The following is a 23,653-nucleotide window of genomic DNA, read 5'->3' as shown; positions in this document are numbered from 1 at the left end:
ATCTCCATTTTAAAAATGAAGAAACTGAAGCTTGGATAGCTAACATTTCCAAGGTTCCACAACTAATAAGCAGCAGAAGCAGGATTCAAACCTAAGCAGCCTGACCTGAGAACCCACATTCTTAGCCTCTTTTTATACAGCCTTTTTCATATTACTTCTATAATCAGAAAATATATTGTCAAAGCACTTTCATTCCTAGAAAAAGAAATCCCCACTTCCTTCACTCCTGTTGCAGCAGAGACACTCTCCCTGCTTCCAAGGGGAAATTTCCCCCTTCTCCTCCTTCCATTCCTTTCCACCTCTTTCAGGCCTGCTCTGTCTCTGGGAAGCCCCCCAATCTCCAGGATTTCCAGTGGTCCTTATTCCTTACGAGTTGCCTTCCTTCCCCCTGTTTCCAAACATATCCAGGGTCTCTATGGCAAAAAGAAAACAAAATACATGTCCACACAAAATCTGTATACAAATGTCAGCATTATTCATAAGAGCCAAAAAAATGGAAATAACCCAAATGTCCAACATTTGATGAATGGATAAACAAAATGTGATAGCTCATACAGTGGAATATTATTTGGCAATAAAAGGGATGATGAACTGATACATGCTACAACAGGGTAAGTCTTGAAAACACAGTGCTAAGTGAAAGAAGCCAGTCACAGAAGCTCATATATTGTGTGATTCTACTTATTTGAAATGTCCAGAATAGGAAATCTATAGAGACAGAAAATAGATTAGTGGTTACCTAGGGCTGGTAGGGAAGGAGGATTGGGGAGTGACTGCTAATGGGTAAGAGGTTTGTTTTGGGGGTGATGAAAATGTAAAACTGTGATGACGGATGCACAACTCTATGAATATTCTCAATATCATGGAATTGTACACTTTAAATAGATGAATTGCATGGTCTGTGAATTATATCTTGATAAATTGTCATTAAAAAAAAAAAGAACCAAAAATCTCCACACTTCTCTACAGCCATCACCATCACTTTTCATCTTTCTGTCCACTGCTAAAATATTGGTCTAAGTCACTATGACTTCCAAGTGGCCAATTTCACTGACCCTTACTGAGTCATCCCAAAATTTCCTCCTGAACCACTTTTTCTAACTAGGTTCTTCATTTTTGCCAATTCCTTCTCTTCTCTTCCCTCTCTTCTTCTGCTTTGACAGCTCCTCTCCTTCCTCAGGTCCCCTTTCCAACCACCAGGTCCCTCTCCTCTGTATCATTTCTCTTGCATCCATCCCTCCCTTCCATTCCAGTCAATGCACTAATTCAGGCCCCTATCACTTTGTTTCTACCACTACCTCCTAACCGATGTGATGCAGTGGCTTTCCCTCTTCAATATACCCAGGACACCCCCAGCAGCAGGTTAAAACAGAGACACCATTTCACTTAATGTGTCAAAAACCTTCATGAGTCTCTGCTGTCTATAAGATAAACCCTCAGCTGGCCTTCAAGGTAGTCCACGACCCGGCCCTAACATGTATTATTAATCTTCCTCTCCTTAACTCTCCCATGCAAACTCTCAGCTCCAGCCAAACCCTCTATTCCAGAACCCTCTGAATATGTCTTGACTTTTCCTGTATTCATTTGGTTTCTCCACTGCTGCCCTGCCTTAGCCCCTTAGGAATGCCCTTCCTGCACCCCTCCTCCTCTCTGCTGACCACCTTACTCACCCTTTAAGGCCCAATTCTGTGAAGTGATCAATCCAGCCCCAAATTCTCTCTCTTTCTTCTTATTCGCAGAGCACTATCATACTGTTTTGCGTTGTTATATGCATTAGGCTTTTTTCTCCAATCAAACTAAAAACCATCTGACCTAGTTCAGAAGTCAGCACCATTGTGAAACTCCAGACTGCCACTCTCAAACTTTACAGTTTCCTCAACCCTTATTTCCACTATACCTGTTATTTACTCTTGTTGGAAATTTTCATCTTAGAACAACTCCTTTTCCCCCCAAAATTATCAGCCTCTTCTCTTTTAACTTTTACACTCTATATTATTCATTGTAATAAAAATAAGCTCAGAAACAAACAAAATAGACAAGGTCCATGTCCTTGGGAAACTTCCAGCCTAGGCTAGACTCTAGAATTCATTAATTCAGTCCCTCTCTTGCTAACCCCCACTCCCTGTTCTCTAACTCCCTGGTCCTTCCAGGGCATCCACCTGGAAAATTCCAATCAATCCAACTATCTACCTTCACTCTTACACACACAGGATGATGCCCCTTTGGAGACAATCACACAGTGGCAATGAATGGGGCCACTACAAATACATGGTCTCTAATTACACTTGGATCTCAACACTACTGGGCAATCCTTCTATTATCCCTTATCACTCTTTCCTCCTATTTCCCAATCCCCTACCTCATTTCATTTCTAATCTCTGCAAAAATGTACAGAAAGAAATAGAAGTAATTGGGGACAGGAGCATTTACAATTTTCTGTCTCTTCTCCCAGCTGAAAACTACCTGCATGCATGTCTATGATTCCCTCCAACCCTAAGGGAGCAAGATTCTGCTATCTTCACCCCTTCTCACACACATGCCTCAGGTGTCCCATTCAGGTGGTCCCCAAATCCTATATATTCTACTGCCAAAAGTAGCTCTCTCCAACCTCCCCGTTGGCCACTCCCCAGTTCTCACCTTACTTGCCTGTCATATTAAACTAACCAGAGTTCCAGAAGGCTGCACAGGCTCTCACCTCTCTCTCTGACTTTGGACAAGAGGCCGCCTCTATTTCTAGACTCCTTCCTCTGACCAGGCCCTCCTTGCACGGGAGGAATCAGCCCAATTTTCTTCTCTGTGAAGGTGAAGCCTCCCCAGTTTCTACTGGGTGATCCCATTGCACCATTTATTTACCTGTATCTGTGCATCCTTCTTACTCCTGCAAAATCGATTTACATGTCTGATTCCACCAAAGGACTGTGAACTCATGGAGGACAAGAACCGTGTATTCCAAGTTCAGTACTGTGTAAATGGCACATCCTCTGCTGTCCAGGTTCCTTCTGTTTCTACAACACTTGGGTCAAATTTTTTCTCTCTCCCCATTAATTTGTGCATATGGCTTTGTGATCAGAGAATGCAGCTTACACAATTTTTCCTTCTAGAACTTACTGAGGTTTTTAGTGGCATAGCTTACCAACTTTTATCCTATTTCATGTATATTTGTAAAAAAAAATCCTTAATCCAAGGTATTGAATTTAATATCAGATCAAATTTACTAGTTATAACATTCTGAAACCCAGTAACCTTTCTATGTCTGCTTAAATTGCCAAATTAGAAGCATGCTAAAATTTCCTATTATGATTGTGGTTTTATCCATTTTTCCTTTTATTTCTAACAGCTCTGGCTTTATATATTTTAACATGTTACTCAACTCATGAAGATTCATTATTAGTAACTTTATTGTATCACCATTAACTAGCCTCTTTTCATTCATTCATTCAAAAAATCTTTATGGAACGCTTATTATGTGCCAGGCATTGTTCTAGGTACTTGGGATACAGCAGGGAACAAAACAAATAAAAATCCTTCTCTCTGCAGAACTTACATTCTAGCTGGGAAGGCAGGCAACAGCCTGCATGACAAATAAGTAAATCATACAGTGTCAGAAAGTGCAAGTGCGATGAGTAAGGCCTTAGAGAACATAAGGACTTCGGTTTTACTCTGAGTAAAATAGGTTTTGAGCAGAGGAATGACATGACCTGACTTAACATTTTTAAAAGATCAGTCTAGCTGCTGTGTTGAGAATCCAGTATAGGAGGGCAAGGGGAGAAGCAGGGAGACCAGTAGGGGGTTACTGCAGTAATCCAGGTAAGATATAATGACTCAACTTAGGGTGGTGACAGTGGGGTGACAAAAATGCATTCTGATTATATTCTAAAGGTAGATTCAATGGGATTTCTTTATTCTTTCTTTTTTTTAAACACTTTAAAATTGAGTTATAGTCATTTTACAATGTTCAATGGGGTATCTTGACAGATTAGATACAGAGTGAGAGAAAGAAAGGAACTAGGGCTGATTAGAATGTTTATGGTCTGAGAAATTGACAGGACAAAATTACCATCAACTAAAGTAGGGAAGTCTTTGGAGTGGAGCAAATTTGAGGAAAAAGATTAGAAATCCAGTCTTGGACATGTTGATTTTGACATGTCGATTAGACATCCAACTGGAAATGTTAAGTAAGCAGCTGGATGTATGAGTCTGGAATTTAGGAGAAAGGTCTTGCTGGGGCATAAATATGGAAGTCAACAGCTTAATAGGGTATCAGAGTTATAGGACTGATAAGATCATTAGGGGGATAGTGAGTGAGTAGAAAGAGAAAAGGTCCATTAACATTTTTGTTCTGTTTGATGACTTTTGCCTTAAATTCTATTCTGCCTAATATTAATATTCTTACTTTGCTTTTCTCATTGGATATTTCTATATTGACACATTTGACCTTGGGTTATTTCAGTCTAGCTCTGTTCTCCTGGAAAACTGGTAAATAAGGAAAGTTAGCTGTGATGCTGAGTAATATCACTTAAGATAAAAATGACTCCAGACTGATAAACTTCATCTAGACTATGAGTAAATTATAAATACTTGGTGATAAGCTATCTTTGTTGTGTGTAGTGATTTCAAATTTTTCAAGAGGCATTTTGTTACTGCCTGCCTGCAAGTACTCCCTACAAGTGGTTCTTCAGGTTTTCCACTGAAAATTATCTGTCGCTGGCTCTTAGATATTATATGCTATTCTAGTTACTATTGCTGTGTAACAAGTTACCCAAAACTTAACAGTGTTTTTAAAAACCTAACAACTTTATTATGCTCATGGATTATTTGGGTCAAGAATTCAGAAATGAAAGTCTGAGGCTGCATATCTGAGGTGATTAGTCAAGAAGACTTGAAGGCTGGGGACAACTCTATGGCTGAGGGCTGGAACCATCTGAAGGCTCATTCACTCACATGTCTGGTGCCTGCAATGGGATGACTCAAAGATTAGGTCTCCTGACAGGGTAACTTTCCAGTATCCTCTACAAATGGCTTCGCTTCCTTACAACACAGCAGCCCCAGGGTAGTTGGGTTTCTTACAAGGCAGCTCAGGCTCCCAGCATGACTGTTCCAGTGAACAAGGCAGAAACTGCATCTCCTTTTATGACAGCCTTGAAAGACACAGCATCACCTCCCCCATTCTCTTGGTTTAAGTAGTCACAAAACAGTCTAGACTCAAGAGGAGGGGACAGAGACCTCACTGCTCAATGGGAAGAGTATGAAAGAACACTGATATTAAAGGAAATGCTATTTTTTTCCAAATTACATCTTATTCTGAGAAATTAATGAAAGCTTTGCATATTTTCCTTTAGGGAAGAGCTCACAAGACAAAATTTTGCATATACTTGGGAGTTCATTCTCTCCCTCCTCCTCATATTCAAGAAACAGCCTTAGACTGTCAAGATTCATTGACCCTTATCCAGTGAAGAGGGACTCTAGGTCCTCTCCCCTGAATCTAGGTTTCCTTGTAATTGCTTCAATCAATGGAGAACATCTGCTAAAAGGAAAGGGACATTTCTAGTGAGAGGTGTTTTCACAGGCTCTCTCACTTAATGTCTTAATCCCCTTTTTTTAAACAGATGAAGAAAGTGAAATTCAGAAAAGCTAAGTTATTTTTCTAATAGACTTAAATTTTAGAGCAGCTTTAGGTTCACAGCAAAGTTGGGTGGAAAATTGTTACTTTTTTAATTCATGTGATTAATAAGTTGTAGAGACAAGACCCAAAATCAGATCTTTACCCAGTTGCCTTTTCTGATATATAATCACTCCTTGGATATTAAGAAGCATATTATTCGAAGCACAGAATCTGACATTGTACTAGGTGCAAAACTGAACCTCCTGCTATAATGTGAATGATTAATACCATAAGACTCAACTTGCAACGGACTCTGGGGGATGTTCAATCTTTTCTCACCCTATAATATTCTACTTTTAAGTTATAGTAAGAATTCCCTAATTTTTTTTTTTTTTTCCAATGCTATTTCTATCAATAGCTTTTGCTCTCCTATCTTTAATCCTGAAATCCTGCTTTAGGATTATACTTCAACACTGCATGATCCTTTCATATACTTTCAGAAAATTAAAGAAGCAGATACATGATTAAAAATAAATCCATGTGATTCTAAACAACAACTCATTGCTCATTTTTGGAGGATAAACTGTTATTTTAAAAACTGATAAATACAGAGAACAAACCAAACAATTTAACTTTTCTTTTCAGGATGATGTCTATCAGGGTAATCAAATACTTGATGATAAAGGTTCTTTCTGTGGACATTTTCAAGCTAATAAATCAGCAAGGAATGACTGTATTAAAATATTACCATTTTGCAAACTCTTAATGAGTTAATGGAGGCAAGTAATGATGACCAGTGGCCACTTACATCACAAAAAGCAACACTCTAGTAAGTATTCTTGCCAAAAAAAGTCTAACCTAAATCAAGTCGGGCCTTGGATCTAACTGCCAGTTTACAGAGGAGCATTTTAAATGACCCCATTGGATATACAATCAGCAAAATCCAGAATGTGGAAAGTTCCATTAGGGTAGACAGACTAATCAGTTGCTTCAACAAATAAATTTCAAGAAAAAAAGAAAGAGGCTTCCCGGAGAAGATGGCGGAGTAGAAGGACGCTCGCAGGTCACCCTCTCCCACAAATACACCAAGACCCACATCTACAGACCCACTCAGCCAACCAGAGCACCTGTGGAAATCCAACAGATCATCGCCCTCTTCAAAAGATAAAGACGCCAAAAATCTGGTAGGAGAAAAGGAAAAAAGAAAGAACAAAAGGCAAAGCAGCGCGGGACGGGTCCCGCGGGGAGGGAGCGGCAAAGGAGGACTGGCGCTCGCTCGCCCGGTCTCCCCTCTCCAAATGAGAGGCCAGCGGGACGGAGGGGGAGCCTCCGAGGCTCGGATCTGTACAGAGCAGCCCTTGACTAACAGAACTAAGTTAAACGGGCACAGAGCGTCCCCCCCGACACCCAGCCTGAGACGCGGGCCGGCAGCGGCGGGCAGGGCCAGGCTGCACAAGCCGGGCGGAGGACGGAAGTGGCTGCACGGAGGCGGCCCCGGGGGAACGCAAGGGGCTGCGCGCTGTGGCTGTGGGTGCACAGGGCAGAACAACCTGGGCCCTCCATAAAACAGCAAGGTTGATGTGCTCTCTGGGGAAGGGTGCACACCCCCATCTCTGAAAACCCGCGGAAAGTTTTCGGGGGAAGAGAGGCGGGGCTCAGGCACAGCCGCCATATCCTCCGCGCTTAGCACTCAGGCGGAGGCGGGGGCGAAACCTGCATCGCACTGAAGGGCTTAGCAGCCTCAAAGGCCAGACTGAGACTGGCTTGCAGCCCGGGGCAGATAGGATCCTTCCATCCTGGTCCCTCAGAGAACTTGCTCCACAAAGACAAACAAGGAGCTGGGTTTTGGCTCGGAGCAGGGACAGGGCTGTCCCTCGGTCTTCCCCGAGCCCACCCGCGGGGCGCCGACCAGGGCGGGGCGCGCAGCCGCACAGAGCAGTGGAGCTACGGGCGGCGGCGCAGGTAGAGCAAGAGCGGCTCCCCGCCTTTCGGGCAGGAACACAGCACCTGACGGAGGTGCTGGGAGGGGGCACGACCCGCCCTCCTACCCGGCCAGTCTGCAACATCTGACTGCGGCATCTGGAGGGGCAGCGAACCGCCCGCCCACAGCAGAGAGCTGCACCTGACCCAGTGTTAGGAGGAGGCGCGATCTGCTTGCCGACAGGTGCTGGGAGCAGCACAGAAGAGGGCGCCAACGGAGGGCCTCTGAAAACAGCAAGCTGAGCTTCCAAAACAGGACGAAGACAGAAAGACTTCACATTAAAAGCACACAGACTCCAGGAGAACACCGACAACCCCCCCCCCTTTTTTTTTAAATCTGTTTTTACCTGTTCTATTTTCTATTACTCTCTTAATCTTTACTTCTTAATTCATTTCTATTTCTCTTGGGTTTTGATGTCCTGCTATTGATTAGACGCAGGTTTCAAATACATCTATTCATCTCCCCCCCCCCTTTTTTTGTAAAGGTTTTAAAAGGACGTCTCAACCCAATTAATACTCTGCTTCAACTCACTCTTCTATTATTCATTATACACTGTTTTCAAACCCTCTTTCTCCCTTCTTTTAAAATTCTTTCTCTCTCTCTCTCATTTTTTTTTCTTTTTTTTCCTAAGTTCTATTCCTAAATACGCATCAGATAGATAAAATCCTTAAGGACCAAAATAAACAACTGATACTCCATAAACCACAGTGCCAAAGAGGTATGAGCAAGATGAAGAAGCAGAAAAACCTTTCCCAATTAAAAGAACAAGAGAAATCCCCTGAAAGAAAGATCAACGAAATAGACATCGATAGCCTACTAGATCAAGATTTCAAAAAAGGGGTGATCGAATTGCTGAAGGAATTAAAAGAGATAGTGTTTAGAGATATAAAATATGTCAAAAATGAAATTGAAGCTAGAAAGAAGAGCCAAGTAGAATGGGTAAACTCATTGACAGAGATGAGGAATGATCTAATAGCTGTGCAAAGCCGACTAGATAAAGCAGAGGAACGAATTAGTGATCTAGAAGACAGGGCAATAGAAAGCACCCATTCAGAAGAACTACAAGAGAAGCAAATAAAAAATAATGAAAATAGCATAAGGGACCTATGGGATAATATAAAGCGTCCCAATCTTTGCATAATAGGGGTCCCAGAAGGAGAAGAAAGATCAAAGGGGATTGAAAAGGTTTTTGAAGAAATCATGACTGAAAACTTCCCAAACTTAAAGAAGGAATCAGATATCCAAGTACAGGAAGCTCAGAGGGTCCCAAACAGGAAGAACCCAAGTAGACCCACACCAAGACATATCATAATCAAGATGGCCAGAGTCAAGGATAAAGAAATGATTCTAAAGGCAGCAAGAGAAAAGCAAAGAGTAAGTTACAAGGGAACCCCCATAAGGCTCTCAGCTGATTTCTCTACACAAACACTACAGGCCAGAAGGGAGTGGCAAGATATATTCAAAGCCCTGAATGAAAAAAAGATGCAGCCTAGGATCCTTTATCCAGCAAGGCTATCCTTGAGGATAGAAGGAGAAATAAAGAGTTTCACAGACAAAAAAAAAAAGCTGCAGGAGTTTAGCAACACTAAACCCATGCTAAAAGAAATATTGAAAGGGCTATTCTAAATAGAAAAGCAGCAGGATGCTACAGAAATGAGAAACACACAACTGGAAAGGTGATAACTCATCAATTACAAATAAAGTAAACATGAAATTATAAAAGAAGACATACAAATCACTGAAAGTGGGAGAGGGAGGCAGGGAAATATAGAATATTTTTTTCTTTCTTTTTTAATTTTTTTTAACAGTAGGATGGGTTTGAGATCATGTTACTATCAGTTTAATAAAAACAGTTATAGTAATGGGTTGATAGATTTACAAAAAAGGGTAACCACAAGCCAAAAATTTACAAAGGAGTCACAAAAATTAAATAAAATCCATGATAATACAAAGGAAAATTACCAAACCACAAAAGGAAGAAGAAAGGAACAAAGAGGATATACCAATTCAACTGCAAAGATAAGTTCAAAATGGCAATAAACACACATCTATCATTAATTACTGTAAATGTTAATGGACTAAATGCTCCAGTCAAAAGACACAGAGTGGCAGGCTGGATAATAAAGCAAGAACCTTCAATATGCTGCATACAAGAGACCCACTTTAGGGAGAAGGACACATATAGATTGAGAGTGAAAGGATGGAAAAGGATATTCCATGCAAATGGAAAAGCCAAAAAAGCAGGTGTTGCAGTACTGATTTCAGACAAAATAGACTTTAAAACAAAGGCCATAAAGAAAGATAAAGAAGGACATTTTATAATGATTAAAGGAGTGATACATGATGAGGATATTACACTCGTTAATATATATGCACCCAATATAGGAGCACCTAAGTACATACAAGAATTACTAACAGAGATAAAGGGGGATATTGATGGGAATACAATCATAGTTGGAGATTTTAACACTGCATTAACATCACTAGACAGATCTTCCAGACAGAAAATAAACAAGGCAACAGAGAAATTAAATACTACAATAGAAAAACTAGATTTGGTGGATATTTTCAGAGCATTACACCCCCCAAAAATAGGATATACATTCTTTTCAAGTGCACATGGAACATTTTCCAGGATCGATCATGTACTTGGGCACAAAAGAAACCTCAACAATTTTAAGAAGATAGAAATTATCTCAAGCATCTTTACTGACCACAATGCCATGAAACTGGAAATCAACAACAGAGAAACAAAGGAGAAAAAAGGAAAGCATGGAGATTAAACAATATGCTATTGATAAAACAATGGATCAATGAGGAAATCAAAGCTGAAATTAAAAAATACCTTGAGACAAATGAGAATGAAAGCACAACCACTCAAAACCTATGGGACACAGCAAAGGCAGTGCTAAGAGGGAAGTTTATAGCGATACAGGCCTTCCTCAAAAAAGAAGAACAATCTCAAATAAACAATTTAACCCACCACCTGAATGAATTAGAAAAAGAAGAACAAAAAGCCCCAAAAAGCAGCAGAAGGAAGGAAATAATAAAGATCAGAGAGGAATTAAATACAATAGAGATTAACAAGACCATAGAAAAAATCAACCAAACCAAAAGCTGGTTTTTTGAAAAAGTAAATAAAATCGACAAACCTCTGGCCAAACTCACAAAGAAGAAAAAAGAGAGAGCACAAATTAGCAAAATAAGAAAGGAAAATGGAGAAATTACAACAAACAAAATAGAAATACAGAATATCATACGAGAATATTATGAAAAACTATATGGAACCAAACCGGATAACCTAGAGGAGATGGACAAGTTTCTGGAAACATACTGTCCACCAAAACTGAATCAAGAAGAATCTGAACACTTGAACAATCCGATCACTAGAAAGGAAATAGAAATAGCAATTAAAAACCTCCCTACAAATAAAAGTCCAGGACCGGACGGCTTCACCGGGGAATTCTACCAAACATACAAAGAAGAACTCATACCAGTCCTTCTCAAACTCTTCCAGACGATTGAAAAGGAGGGAATACTCCCAAACTCATTCTATGAAGCCACCATCACCCTGATACCAAAACCAGGCAAAGACACTACAAAAAAAGAGAATTATAGGCCAATATCACTGATGAACATAGACGCCAAAATCCTCACCAAAATTTTAGCAAATAGAATCCAACAACACATAAAAAAGATTATACATCATGACCAAGTGGGGTTTATCCCAGGGACACAAGGCTGGTTCAACATACGCAAATCAATCAGTGTAATACATCACATCAACAAGAGAAAGGACAAAAACCACATGATCATCTCAATCGATGCAGAAAAAGCATTTGATAAAATTCAACACCCATTTATGATAAAATCTCTCGCCAAAGTGGGTATAGAGGGAACATATCTCAAGATAATAAAAGCTACATATGACAAACCTACAGCCAGCATAGTACTCAACAGTGAAAAACTCAAAAGCTTCCCACTAAAATCTGGGACAAGACAAGGATGCCCACTATCACCACTCCTATTCAACATAGTCCTGGAAGTCCTAGCCACAGCAGTCAGGCAAGAGAAAGAAATAAAAGGGTTGATCCAAATTGGAAAAGAAGAGGTAAAAGTGTCATTATATGCTGATGACATGTTACTATATATAGAAAACCCTAAAAGGTCCACACAAAAGCTACTAGAGCTGATTGAAGAATTCAGCAAGGTAGCAGGTTACAAAATTAACGTTCAAAAATCAGTTGCATTTCTTTACACTAACGATAAATCAACAGAAGAAGAAAGTAAAGAAACAATCCCCTTTAAAATAGCACCCAAAGTAATAAAATATCTGGGAATAAATCTAACCAAGGAGGTGAAAGAATTATACACAGAAAACTATAAACCATGGATGAAGGAAATTAAAGAAGACTTTAAAAAATGGAAAGATATTCCATGCTCTTGGATTGGAAGAATCAATATTGTTAAAATGGTCACACTGCCCAAGGCAATCTACAGATTTAATGCAATCCCTATCCAATTACCCAGGACATATTTCACAGAACTAGAAAAAATCGTAATAAAATTCATATGGAACCATCAAAGACCTAGAATTGCCAAAGCATTACTGAAGAGAAAGAAAGAGGCTGGAGGAATAACTCTCCCAGACTTCAGACAATACTATAGAGCTACAGTCATCAAGACAGCATGGTATTGGTACCAAAACAGACATATAGACCAATGGAACAGAATAGAGAGCCCAGAAATGAACCCACAAACTTTTGGTCGACTCATCTTTGACAAAGGAGGCAAGAATATACATTGGAATAAAGACAGTCTCTTCAGCAAATGGTGTTGGGAAAACTGCACAGCAGCATGTAAAACAATGAAGCTAGAACACTCCCTTACACCATATACAAAAATCAACTCAAAATGGATTAAAGACTTAAACATAAGACAAGATACAATAAACCTCCTAGAGGAAAACATAGGCAAAACATTATCTGACATACATTTAAAAAATTTTCTCCTAGAAGAAATAAAAGCAAGAATAAACAAATGGGACCTAATGAAACTTACAAGCTTCTGCACAGCAAAGGAAACCAGAAATGAAACAAGAAGAAAACCTACGGAATGGGAGAAAATTTTTGCAAGTGAAACCGACAAAGGCTTGATCTCCAGAATATATAAGCAGCTCATACGACTCAATAAGAAAAAAATAAACAACCCAATCCAAAAATGGGCAGAAGACCTAAACAAGCAATTCTCCAAGGAAGACATACAAATGATCAAAAAGCACATGAAAAAATGCTCAATATCACTAATTATCAGAGAAATGCAAATCAAAACTACAATGAGGTATCACCTCACACCAGTCAGAATGGCCGTCATTCAAAAGTCCACAAATGACAAATGCTGGAGAGGCTGTGGAGAAAGGGGAACCCTCCTACACTGCTGGTGGGAATGCAGTTTGGTGCAGCCACTATGGAAAACAGTGTGGAGATTCCTCAAAAGACTAGGAATAGACTTACCATATGACCCAGGAATCCCACTCCTGGGCTTGTATCCAGAAGGAAATCTACTTCAGGATGACACCTGCACCCCAATGTTCATAGCAGCATTATTTACAATAGCCAAAACATGGAAACAGCCTAAATATCCATCAACAGGTGACTGGATAAAGAAGATGTGGTATATTTATACAATGGAATACTACTCAGCCATAAAAACCGACAACATAATGCCATTTGCAGCAACATGGATGCTCCTGGAGAATGTCATTCTAAGTGAAGTAAGCCAGAAAGAGAAAGAAAAATACCATATGAGATGGCTCATATGTGAAATCTAAAAAACAAAAACAAACACAAACAAACAAACAAAAACAAAGCGTAAATAAAGGACAGAAATAGACTCACAGACAGAGAATACAGACTTGTGGTTACCAGGGGGGTGGAGGGTGGGAAGGGATAGACTGGGATTTCAAAAGTGTAGAATAGACTACACTGTATAGCACAGGGAAATAAACACAAAATGTTATGATAACTCACAGAGAAAAAAATGTGACAATGAGTGTGTATATGTCCATGAATAACTGAAAAATTGTGCTGAACACTGGAATTTGACACAACATTGTAAAATGATTATAAATCAATAAAAAATGTTAAAAAAAAACAAATAAAAAAAGAAAAAAAGAAAGAAAAGTGGGAAAATAAACTTATTGGTTAAAAAAAATTGACATCCTCTTCTAGCCATTTTGGTGTAACTGGTACTAGAATTCCCTCCTGCCTTAAACAATGAGCCAACTCGACAAAATGTGAAGAAGCTATTTTTTGGCACTGGCTGTTGACTAAGTAAGGCAGGACAGTGAAACTTGAGGGTAAATAAATACACAAGGTGAACTCAGACTGGCTCTGGTATTCTGCCCGAGGAAACCGTCCCAAATGTGGCACTTGAAGGGGAAGCCCAAGCCAAGCACAGCACCTGGCTGTTCTGTTAAGGGAGGCAAAGAGCAGAGGGTTGGCTGCTGAAGCAGCTGGAATTTGTATGGCAGGAGACTGGAAGAGAGAGAGGTCCACCAGACAGTGGCTGCTGCAAGGCTGAGAGCTGAACATAGATTCCAGAGGTTGCAGGGCTGGGAGAAATTGAAGTCCTAGCCCACTCAGAGCAGACAGACCTCATTTAGCCCACAGGCATTCAGTGGGGATCTGAAAGATGAACTGAGATCTCAGGAGGAAGAATTACGCACCAGCAGAGGAAAGGTGGGCAAATTAAAACCTGTGGGCCAAACTCGGCTCACTGTCTTTTCTGTAAATAAAATTGCATTGGAACGTAGCTGTGCTCATTTCTTTACATACTGTCTCTTTTGCTTTTGCACTATATTGGCAGAGTTGAGTAGTTGCAATAGAGACCGCAGGGCCCACGTCCAAGGGTTTACTTCCATCAGCTTCCTTTATCTCTCCCATGACTACACTGCTTAATATTTACTATCTGTCCCTTTACAGAACAAGTTTGCTGAACTCTGCACTAGAGCAAGGGCCACACTCTAGGACTAAGAGCAAAACAAAGAGATGCACCCTACCAAAGAATAAAAGCAAGCCTGGCAGAATCAAAAAGATCTGGCAGCAATTTAACTGCCTGTCAGAACAAAACTTGACATATTTTAAAGAAAAGTAATATAATCTCTACAAGGTATTAAGTCTATGTCGTATATACAATCATGTATCAAGTAACATGTGAAGAATCAGAAAAACGTAACTCATAATCAGGAAAAAAAAAAAAAGCAGTCAATAAAACAGAAACAGACTCTGGGATCGGCCAGATGACAGATTCACAGATAAGGACTTTAAAACAGCTATTACAAATATGTATGTACAAGTACTTAAGGAAAAGATAGACATGAAAAAACAGCTGAGAAATCTCAACAGAGAAATGGACCAAATGTAAATTCTAGAACCCATAAGTACAATCTATGAAGAAAATTAAAAAGGCTCCTGGCTTTTAGAGGTACCTAATGAAAAATCTACAGATGAAATTATATCTGAGATGTAGTTCAAAATAATCCAGCTTGGGGGAGGGGAGGCAGCTGGCAGCAAAGACGAAACAAGAGCCACTGTAGGTTGATGACTTTTCTAAGTAGGTGATGAGTTATGTCCTGTTCTCTCTACTTCTCTGCATGCTTCAAACTCTCCACATTCAAAAGTGAAAAAAGAAAATCCAATCTCTACAAGAAAAAAACTGTTTTAATTGGAAAACAAGATGACGTCCAAATGAAATTCTGCATATATATTATTCTCCTCCCACCTCTGCCAAATTCCCAAAGATATGTAGCATCCACTCTGCATTTTCAAAGATTCCCAAGGCTTGGGGGACGTAGCCATTTCAAGAAAACTGTGAATATTTATTTAGGCGAATGCCATTCCCTACCCCCTGCCTTTTTCTCTCTCTCTGTGTATGTATGTTATACACTTTGGCACACATAGAAATATCAGTATTTGATTTCACAGAATTAGAGTATAGTAAATCACTCTATAGCTTGCATTTTCCAAATAATATATATTGTAGATATCATTCCACGTCAACAAATACAGGTCAACATCTTTCTTTTTTAAAAAATGACTCCATAGCTTTCATCCCTGAGGGCCCACATGCCCTGTACTTGCATTAAAATGTCATAATTTCACTGGGAGACAGGAACTAAGTGCTACAGAAAGCTATTTCAAGCAAAGGGAAAACATAAGAGCTTATATGACTTGATGGACAAGTCTGACTTTAAAGACTTTAGGACCATGATCTGATTGTTAAGTATACCTTAAGTATTGTTAATATGTATGTAGTAACAAGCCATATTATAATAGAGCTGAAAGGTATTTGTTTAAAAATATATCATATAGCAAAAATCCACTTCCATTCTCTGGCTATAAACATGAATAGTTTAAGTCCCATGAAGCTCCTTATAAACATTAGCATTTTCCAAAACACCCATGGACTGCATCCCAAAGGTTTAATTCTATAAGCTGGTTTGACGAAACTGTGGGTACATTTCCCTACAGAAGCTACACAAAATAGTATGGATCTCAGGTCAGTTGACCAAAGTTTAAAGTGCTTAATTTAGGATGTAAAATAGCCCCTCCCCTAACTAGGAGGTTAAATTTTTGAAAAACCACTATGGTAAGAGAATTCTCAGTGGAAGAATCTATGGCCTTAGAGTCACAAGTGAACAGAAGCACTTGTAAGTATTTTTTACATTTGTTAAAATAAAAACAAGAATAATAAAATGTTAGCAGACTTACATGCATCTTAAATTCTTGTGAGTATACATAAGTAATTTCCAGTTACCAATCTTTGATCATGGAAATCTTGATTCCTTGTTCCTTTCCTGTATTATAAATTATATAGACATTTTGCTTTGTTGCAAAGTAAAAGAGGTGTGCATAATAAAAGACATTTTTCCCTTGGGTTTGGTCCATTCGAACATTTGATGCTTTTTGTATTTGTTTGCTTTTTAGTACAGTTGGAAAAAAAGTTACTGCCTTGGAAAATAAAAATGCTACCTTCTCAATGTACAAAATTCAAATACTTCAAGTATAAAGAAAGTAAAAATCAGTCCAATCTCACCATCTGGAAATAACAGCTATGAACATTTGGGTGAACATCATTCTAGATATCTCTTTAGAATAAATTCCTAAAAGCAGAATTGTTAGGTAAAAAGTGTATATACCTTACTCCTTGATACTCATTGCCATACAGCCCTCTGGAAAGGCCAAACTACTTCACACCCTCACCAACTGTGCCTTTCTTAGACTTTCTGCTGGACTTGCCCACAATCTACCCCCTCTGCTCTCACTGGCTTCGGTCCCCTCTACATGGATTGTGGAAGGACAGCAGGATAGTGATTATGTCCAAGGGTTTACTTCCATCAGCTTCCTTTATCTCTCCCATGACTACACTGCTTAAGCCTCAAGCCCTTCTCCTTTAGATTTCTTCCCTTCCCCCACCTCAGCCTCCTTTTTCTAATTATCTCTGATAAGTCTGACTCATAATTCAAATTACCTCAAATGAAATTCTCATAATTGCTCACAAAGGCACGCAGAAGTAAAAATGCCTTAAAATAATCTTGGAGGGACAGGGAATATAAGAGAGAGAGAGAGAAAAGTGGAAAAAAGTCACTATCCTGTCATATGATGAGAATTGAGATTTTAAGATAAATTATTCTTTAGGCCTACCATATAACTTTTGTGCACAAATATTGCTACAGGAGGTCACATTCAGAAAGATCTTTAATTGAGTTATGAAACTGAGTACTTATTGTATGCACACACTGTGTTTCAGGTTTGGGGCAGACAGAGATGAAGAGGAGAAGAAAAGATTTTTGTCTCTAAGAAGCTCCCATTCTAGCAGAAGAAACAGAGTTGTAAACAAATACTGTTCAGATAAGTGTACATGCTTTGATATAGGGTGGTAAGTGTTGTGATAAAGGTATGCCCTGAGTGCTATGTAAGCAGACTGGGTTAGGTTAGCCTGGGCAGAAGCAAAGACAGCTCCAAAGGAGAGATGGCATTTAAGTGTGGCTTTGAAGGATGAATGGTTTGCTGGGTGAAAAAGGACATTGCAGATAAAGCAATTAAGGAGGCACACAATGATAAACCTTAACAGATATATGAGGATAGGAAACTTGTAGGAGGTGAGGCGAAAAAGATAAATTGAGGCCAGACTGAGATGGAGTTATCTTTCCATGCTAAGGGATTCAGACTTTATCTCAGCAATGAAGAGTTCTTAGAAGTTTTTTAGTAGGGAAGCATCATCATCAGATCTGAATTTTAGAAGGACAAACTGGTTGTGGGGAAGAAGATGAACTGGGGTGGAGACCAGTTACAAGGGATGGTGAAGATCATGCAGAAAACTGGAGGGACCCAAGAAACTGGATTTACTGACTCACTGGACATAGACATTGAAGGCAGTGGTGGAGACCAAAAGAACTTAAATGCTTACACTTAGGTACTGACCAGATGGTGAGACTATTCATGGAGACAGAGTTTATATGCAGAGGAGCAGAAGGCATGGAGAACAATATTCATTTCTGCATTGGACCTGTTGAGTTGAAGGGGCCTGTGAGACATCTAGGAAATGATGCCTAACAGAGAGCTGGCACTGAGGCCTCGTGCCCAGTTCCAGGGGATACTGTTCTAAAAAATCATATAGATTTGCTAGTAAATTTGATTGGTGACAACAAGGAGAGGAAACTGGAATAAGGGCTTAAAAGGAATCTGGGGAATACAGATATTTATAAACCTAATAGAAGAAGAGCCTAGTGAGAGTATGGGGAAATCAGAGAAACAGGAGGCAAGCCAGGAGAGACTGGCTCATAAAAGGAACATGAGTGTAAAGGAGAAAATATGCCCCCTTCTTTGCCTTCCTCATTCCTTCCGATACTCACTGGGCTTATGGAGTGGCTTCAGGAGCTGGAACAAGGATTCCAGTAAAGCGGGGATTGACAGTGAGAGACTGAGCAAGGGGAGAGCTCCTGGGGCCCCGGGGTAGGGATTACGCATCTGATCTGAGATTTCCTGCCAGTGCTAATACCAAGGAATACTTTTGCCCCTAAAAGGCTCTTGCTACCTGCTCTCTAGGTTCCAAGAGACTAATCTGTCCTTTCAATGTCACTTCTTATAGTTTCTACCCAGCCCTTAGCCCATGATAGAGGAGAACAAGTATTAACAGCCTCTCAATTCAGTATGCTTTTGAGCCAGGTACTGTGTTTGTTAAGATAGATAAGACACAGTTCCTGCTCAACAAGAGTTAGCAATCTAGTGATGGTGAGAGGAAGCAGGTAACTACTATATAAAGGGTGTACTGTAAGTAAAGCAACAATGTACTGGAGAGTCATGAGAGAAAACTTATACCTTTCTTAAGAGGTTAAAAAAATCTCTTCTTCCCATTTTCCAGGGGAGAAAGATATACATAGATGCTGATGATAAATCCTGGCACATGAAGATTTACGATGGGTTAATTTACATCAATCAAAAAGGGTGAGGGGGGAGGGTATAGCTCAGTGGTAGAGAGTGTGCTTAGCATGCACGAGGTCCTGGATTCAGTCCCCATTTATCTCCGTTAAATAAACAAACAAACCTAATTACCACCCCAAATGTTATAAAAAATAAAATAAAATAAGGTGAAAGGGAAGAAGAGGAAAGAGGACCCTTCATAAATTTACCCTTTATTTTCAACTCTGGGGGTAGAGAGCAAGTAGTATAGGACAAACTATCTGCAGTGTAAAACCAGCTATGGATAGTCCATAAAGAGCCTTTCCCTACCACTAAATCTCTTTCTGATGACATATTTTCCCTCCCTCTTTCTAGTAAGAATATCCCCCTCTTCTAGTCAGAAGATAACCCTCTTGCTGGGTATAGTGGGATGGGTTACTACAGCCATCTCTATAGCTTTTTCCAAGATTGTCTGAACCACCATTTGTCAAAATCGTCAAGTGACAAAAATTATTAATATGTTCTACCTATAATCTGCGAAGAGATTATACACATATGTATACATATATACGTGTGCATGTAATACATATGTGTGTGTTTTGGTTCCTCCTCTACCTTGACTATCTACCCAGATCCTTTTTCATCATTATGTGCAGTGCACCAAAAAGAAGTCTAAACGCCATTATTTCTTGTCAGAAGAGGAAACAAAAAAGTAACTTGATTAGTAAATAGAATTTGGATTGGAGCCCAGATCTTAAGAGATGTAAATTGGTGCTCTTTTCACAAGGCTGTACTTCACTCTTTCATCCAACCAGTCAGAAACACTGCCTACATCACCTTCCCTTTGCACACTTCTCACCTCAAATCTTCTTGTGGCTCCTTACTCATCTCCACTAACACCTAAATACTAAGGTCTATTCGCCTACCAACCTCCCTCCTCTCTAAACACATCTTCCCCTTTACTTTTCACACACGCTCATCATACTTGTCCTGTCTCGTTTGAACTTTGTACGTAGATTTCTATGAAGAGACCATGCCATGAAGGGCAGAGGAATAAATCATTAAAAAAAAAATCAGTCATGTTGTAATGCCCACTTTGCCTGTTACAATCTGTACAATCTTAGTCATGTTACTTAATGCTCTGTCTCATTTTTCCTCATCAGCAAACAAAGTAATACCTAACTGAGTTTTAAAAGGTTCCTAGCATACGTAAGGTGCTTAACACAGTGTCATGTATTTAAAAGACACTAAATAAACGGTACATATTTACTGTGAAAATAATACTAGTCTCACAGGACTGTGGTTCCTACACGCTGACACCAAAATAGTCCTTCAAAATATTTTAATTCCCCTCTCCCCCTATTCTTAAAACAACTTCCTACTTCTCATCAACAGAGATTCAGAAACAGGTTCAAGTCCAACAAAGAGTCACCTGCAAAAGTACTTGCACATTTACTAAAATCTCACTACTCACCCAAGGATAACACCTACTGAAAGCTTGCCAGGCATAATTTCTCTTCTTAACTTTAAGCCAATGGAAGAGAATAATCACAACTGCAAGTTTCCCCAAAGACATGTTCTATCATGCCACCAGATACAGCAAATACAGGTTGCTTTCCCTGTGTCAACTGGGTGTCCAAGCGCATTTCAGTTACCGTAGGTTCGTTGCTCCGCAGCCAGAATAAATACATTTGCTACATGAATCATATAACTGACGTGGGGGAAGAAAACTTCAAACAGTGTCCCATAAATCTCGAGGAGTGACTGCGAATAGATGCCACACAGTGACGTAATCTAGGCGATTGACAAATGAACACGTGTGTGTCTGCTCCTGTGGCAGTATGTCATTGTGTGTGCCCGTGTGTGTCCGCAGAACTGAAAGCACATTCCTGTGCACCGAGACTTGTATCTGAACAAGTCTGAACGCGGACTTGTATCCCTTTGAACCCGGTTGCGTAGCGAGTGAGAGACAGTGCGAACCCCAGCGGGGCTGTCCTCCAGGTGCTTACCTCTACGGATCAGCAGGTGGACGCTTCTGGGCGCCGCCATGTTGGCGTCGGTCACGTGGCCGCCAGCGCTCGCTTCTCGCCCCGCCCCGCCCCCCTCCCCTCCCGTTGGAGCCGTCCAGTCGCCGCCCTGCCGAAGACCCGAGGCGCCAAGGCCGCCCGAGGGGAGCGCGCGTGCGCGCCGGGGGCTGACTGCGGGAGCCCCAGCGGCTGAGCGGCTCCGGCACCGGGGCCAGCAGGGGAACCCGCGGCCGGCCGAGCGCGCTTCGGCGGCGAGAGGCGGGCTCCAGCCGCGGTTCGCGCGTTCGCTCTGAGCCCCCGCGCCCAGGTGGGATGGAAGAAGCCTGTCAGGTAAGCCTGGCATCCAATATTTGTAGCATCAGCATTTTGGTGCATGGAAACGTAAAGTTGGGAGGAAAAAAATAAAGCACAATTTAGTGTTCCACATAGTACTTTGCATCGTCTGCCACTTTGTTGCAAATTATTTCCCTGGATTCCGTTGAAAGGTAAAATTTGGTTCAAAGTCACCAGCTGCCCCGTTGCTGTCCCAGAATCTACATTACTCAGCAGAGAAAAGAGATAAAACAGGATCTATGTGCAGCTGCAAAATCTATTCTGGGTACCACAGTGGTTATTATCTTCAAGGGACTTCTCTTTCTCCAAGGACACCTCGCGCAGCCGTATTAAGTAGTCTTAATCCTAAATTTGACTTTTAAGAATGAGAGGATGACGTCTGCCAATTGCTCTGCCAAACGAGGAAGCCTACGGAAGGCCAATTATGAGTCAAGTGAGGGAGCTGATGTATCCCTAGTGATGACGGTGCCCATTTTTTACCAAATTCCCTGTTCTTATCTGGGTTCTGGGGCAGATTTCCATCCTATCATGGACCAGGTATTATCCATTTTGGTAGCCTGGTACCCAGCAAAAAGCCTGATAATCAAGGAATGTCTGGTGAAGGAATTGAACTCTCCGTGGACCCAGTCAAAGCAAGAATGTAACAGTTTCCTGGACTTTACATGCAGTAAAGATTGATAAGGATTCTTGGTGAATGTGTGTGATGTCTCCTAATTAATTTTTAAGAATTTAATTTAACTACACACTCAGTGAAAAACCCAGACAATTCAGAAATGAGTAAAGAAAAAATGCTTAAGTCCCCTTCCTCCTCACCTGCTCTACACACCACAAGCCTACCCTTCAGCCAACCACTGTGTGCGTCATTCCATGCCTTTTACAGGCAAATATGTATAAATCTTTTAAGCAGAATCACATACTCACTGTTACAGCTTGCTTTTTCCACTCATCAAAAACATCAAATCTCAGAACACTTAGCTAGGGCTCATTCTTTTTAATGACTACATAGTCCTGATATTTTTACTTTTAAAGAGAGTGAATTTGGATAGTTCATTAGAGGACACATCTATTTCTTGGAGACCCAGTTTTGTATGCTTTTGGGTCACTCAAAAGAAAGAAAAAATGTTTTCCACTGAGGTAAATAAGATGTACAAGGATGAGAAAGTACTCTTTCCGATTATTTCAAGCCCCACCTTTTCAAACACAGGCCAGTTCCAAAGAAAGAGTTTTTTTTAACTCCTCCGTGTAACTGAAGCCAATAATCTGAGTGTAGAAAAGGAGCCTGAGAGTCAGCAGAGCACAGAGTGTCAGGAATTGTGCAGAGAAAAGAGACCTTGAAGTCCCTAGAGAAATGTCAGAAAGCAGTTAAGCCCAGTTTCAAACACATCTGAAACAGAACACATGTTCATGTGATTCAGTTCAGCCAATCCTTGGAAAACAAATGCACGATTTATTCCCCTGCAACTAGAAGGGAAAGGAAAAGGAAACACTGTGAGGACATAGTAGAATGCAGTGAGGAAATCCCCACTAAGTTCAGCATAGAATGTAGATAGCTAGGACGAGCTAGAAGTAAAGCAGATGTGAACATGCACAGGTGATAGCTTGTCCACTGATCCTTGACTTAGCATCTTTCATCACACCCTTCTGCCATTAGAAAGATTAAGAACTGCCAGCATGTGTCCTCCAAAATCATCCATGTATGATACATATGCATCCTGACCCACAGGATAGAGGGCTAGACCTCTGACATCTAAGATCCCTGGCAATCTAGCATCTGTGATCCTGGGTTTTCAGGGCACTAGATTGCTTTGACTTAGGTGAGTAACCATTACTGACTCACTTCTCTACTCCATTTCTGCCCACTTGTGAAATGAAGGTTCATTATATTGTGGCACTTCACCAATTTGAACTCCCACCATTATTCAGATTGTGTACTTGTGTTTCCTGAATTAAAAGTTGAATGATTTTTCAAAACCAGGGTTCAAGAAATAAAGCATAACTTCTTAATACCTTCAGTTTCTGTGTCCAAAAACTCCTTCTTCAATGTTGAAGTATTTGTATTAATTGTGATTATTGTTTTATAGATTTTTACCTTGGTTTTTAAAAGATCGTGTTATTAGCATCTTTTAAAATCTTTTAATCTTTCATTAAAGAAAGAAATTCTGATATTCTCGTTTTTGAAAAGTCAGCTTTTCCTTCTTCCTTCCACATGATATTTTATTATAGACTTATACTACGGAACTTTTTCAAA

General features: G+C 40.2%; 1 protein-coding gene across 1 annotated transcript in view; it reads right to left on the bottom strand.

Annotated features, from left to right (window-relative positions):
• The window catches only part of METAP1D (methionyl aminopeptidase type 1D, mitochondrial), an 83,088-nt gene extending 61,589 nt beyond the window's left edge, over positions 1 to 21,499 (bottom strand). The window contains 3 exon segments of the mRNA XM_031451652.1: positions 21,055 to 21,154; positions 21,157 to 21,471; positions 21,473 to 21,499. Of these exon segments, the coding sequence (XP_031307512.1) occupies positions 21,055 to 21,154; positions 21,157 to 21,471; positions 21,473 to 21,499 (442 nt within the window).
• Positions 21,500 to 23,653: the final 2,154 nt, after the last annotated feature.

This window comes from Camelus dromedarius, chromosome 4, assembly GCF_036321535.1.
Source record: "Camelus dromedarius isolate mCamDro1 chromosome 4, mCamDro1.pat, whole genome shotgun sequence".
Lineage (NCBI taxonomy): Eukaryota > Metazoa > Chordata > Mammalia > Artiodactyla > Camelidae > Camelus > Camelus dromedarius.
This window is presented reverse-complemented; position numbering and strand designations above follow the sequence as displayed.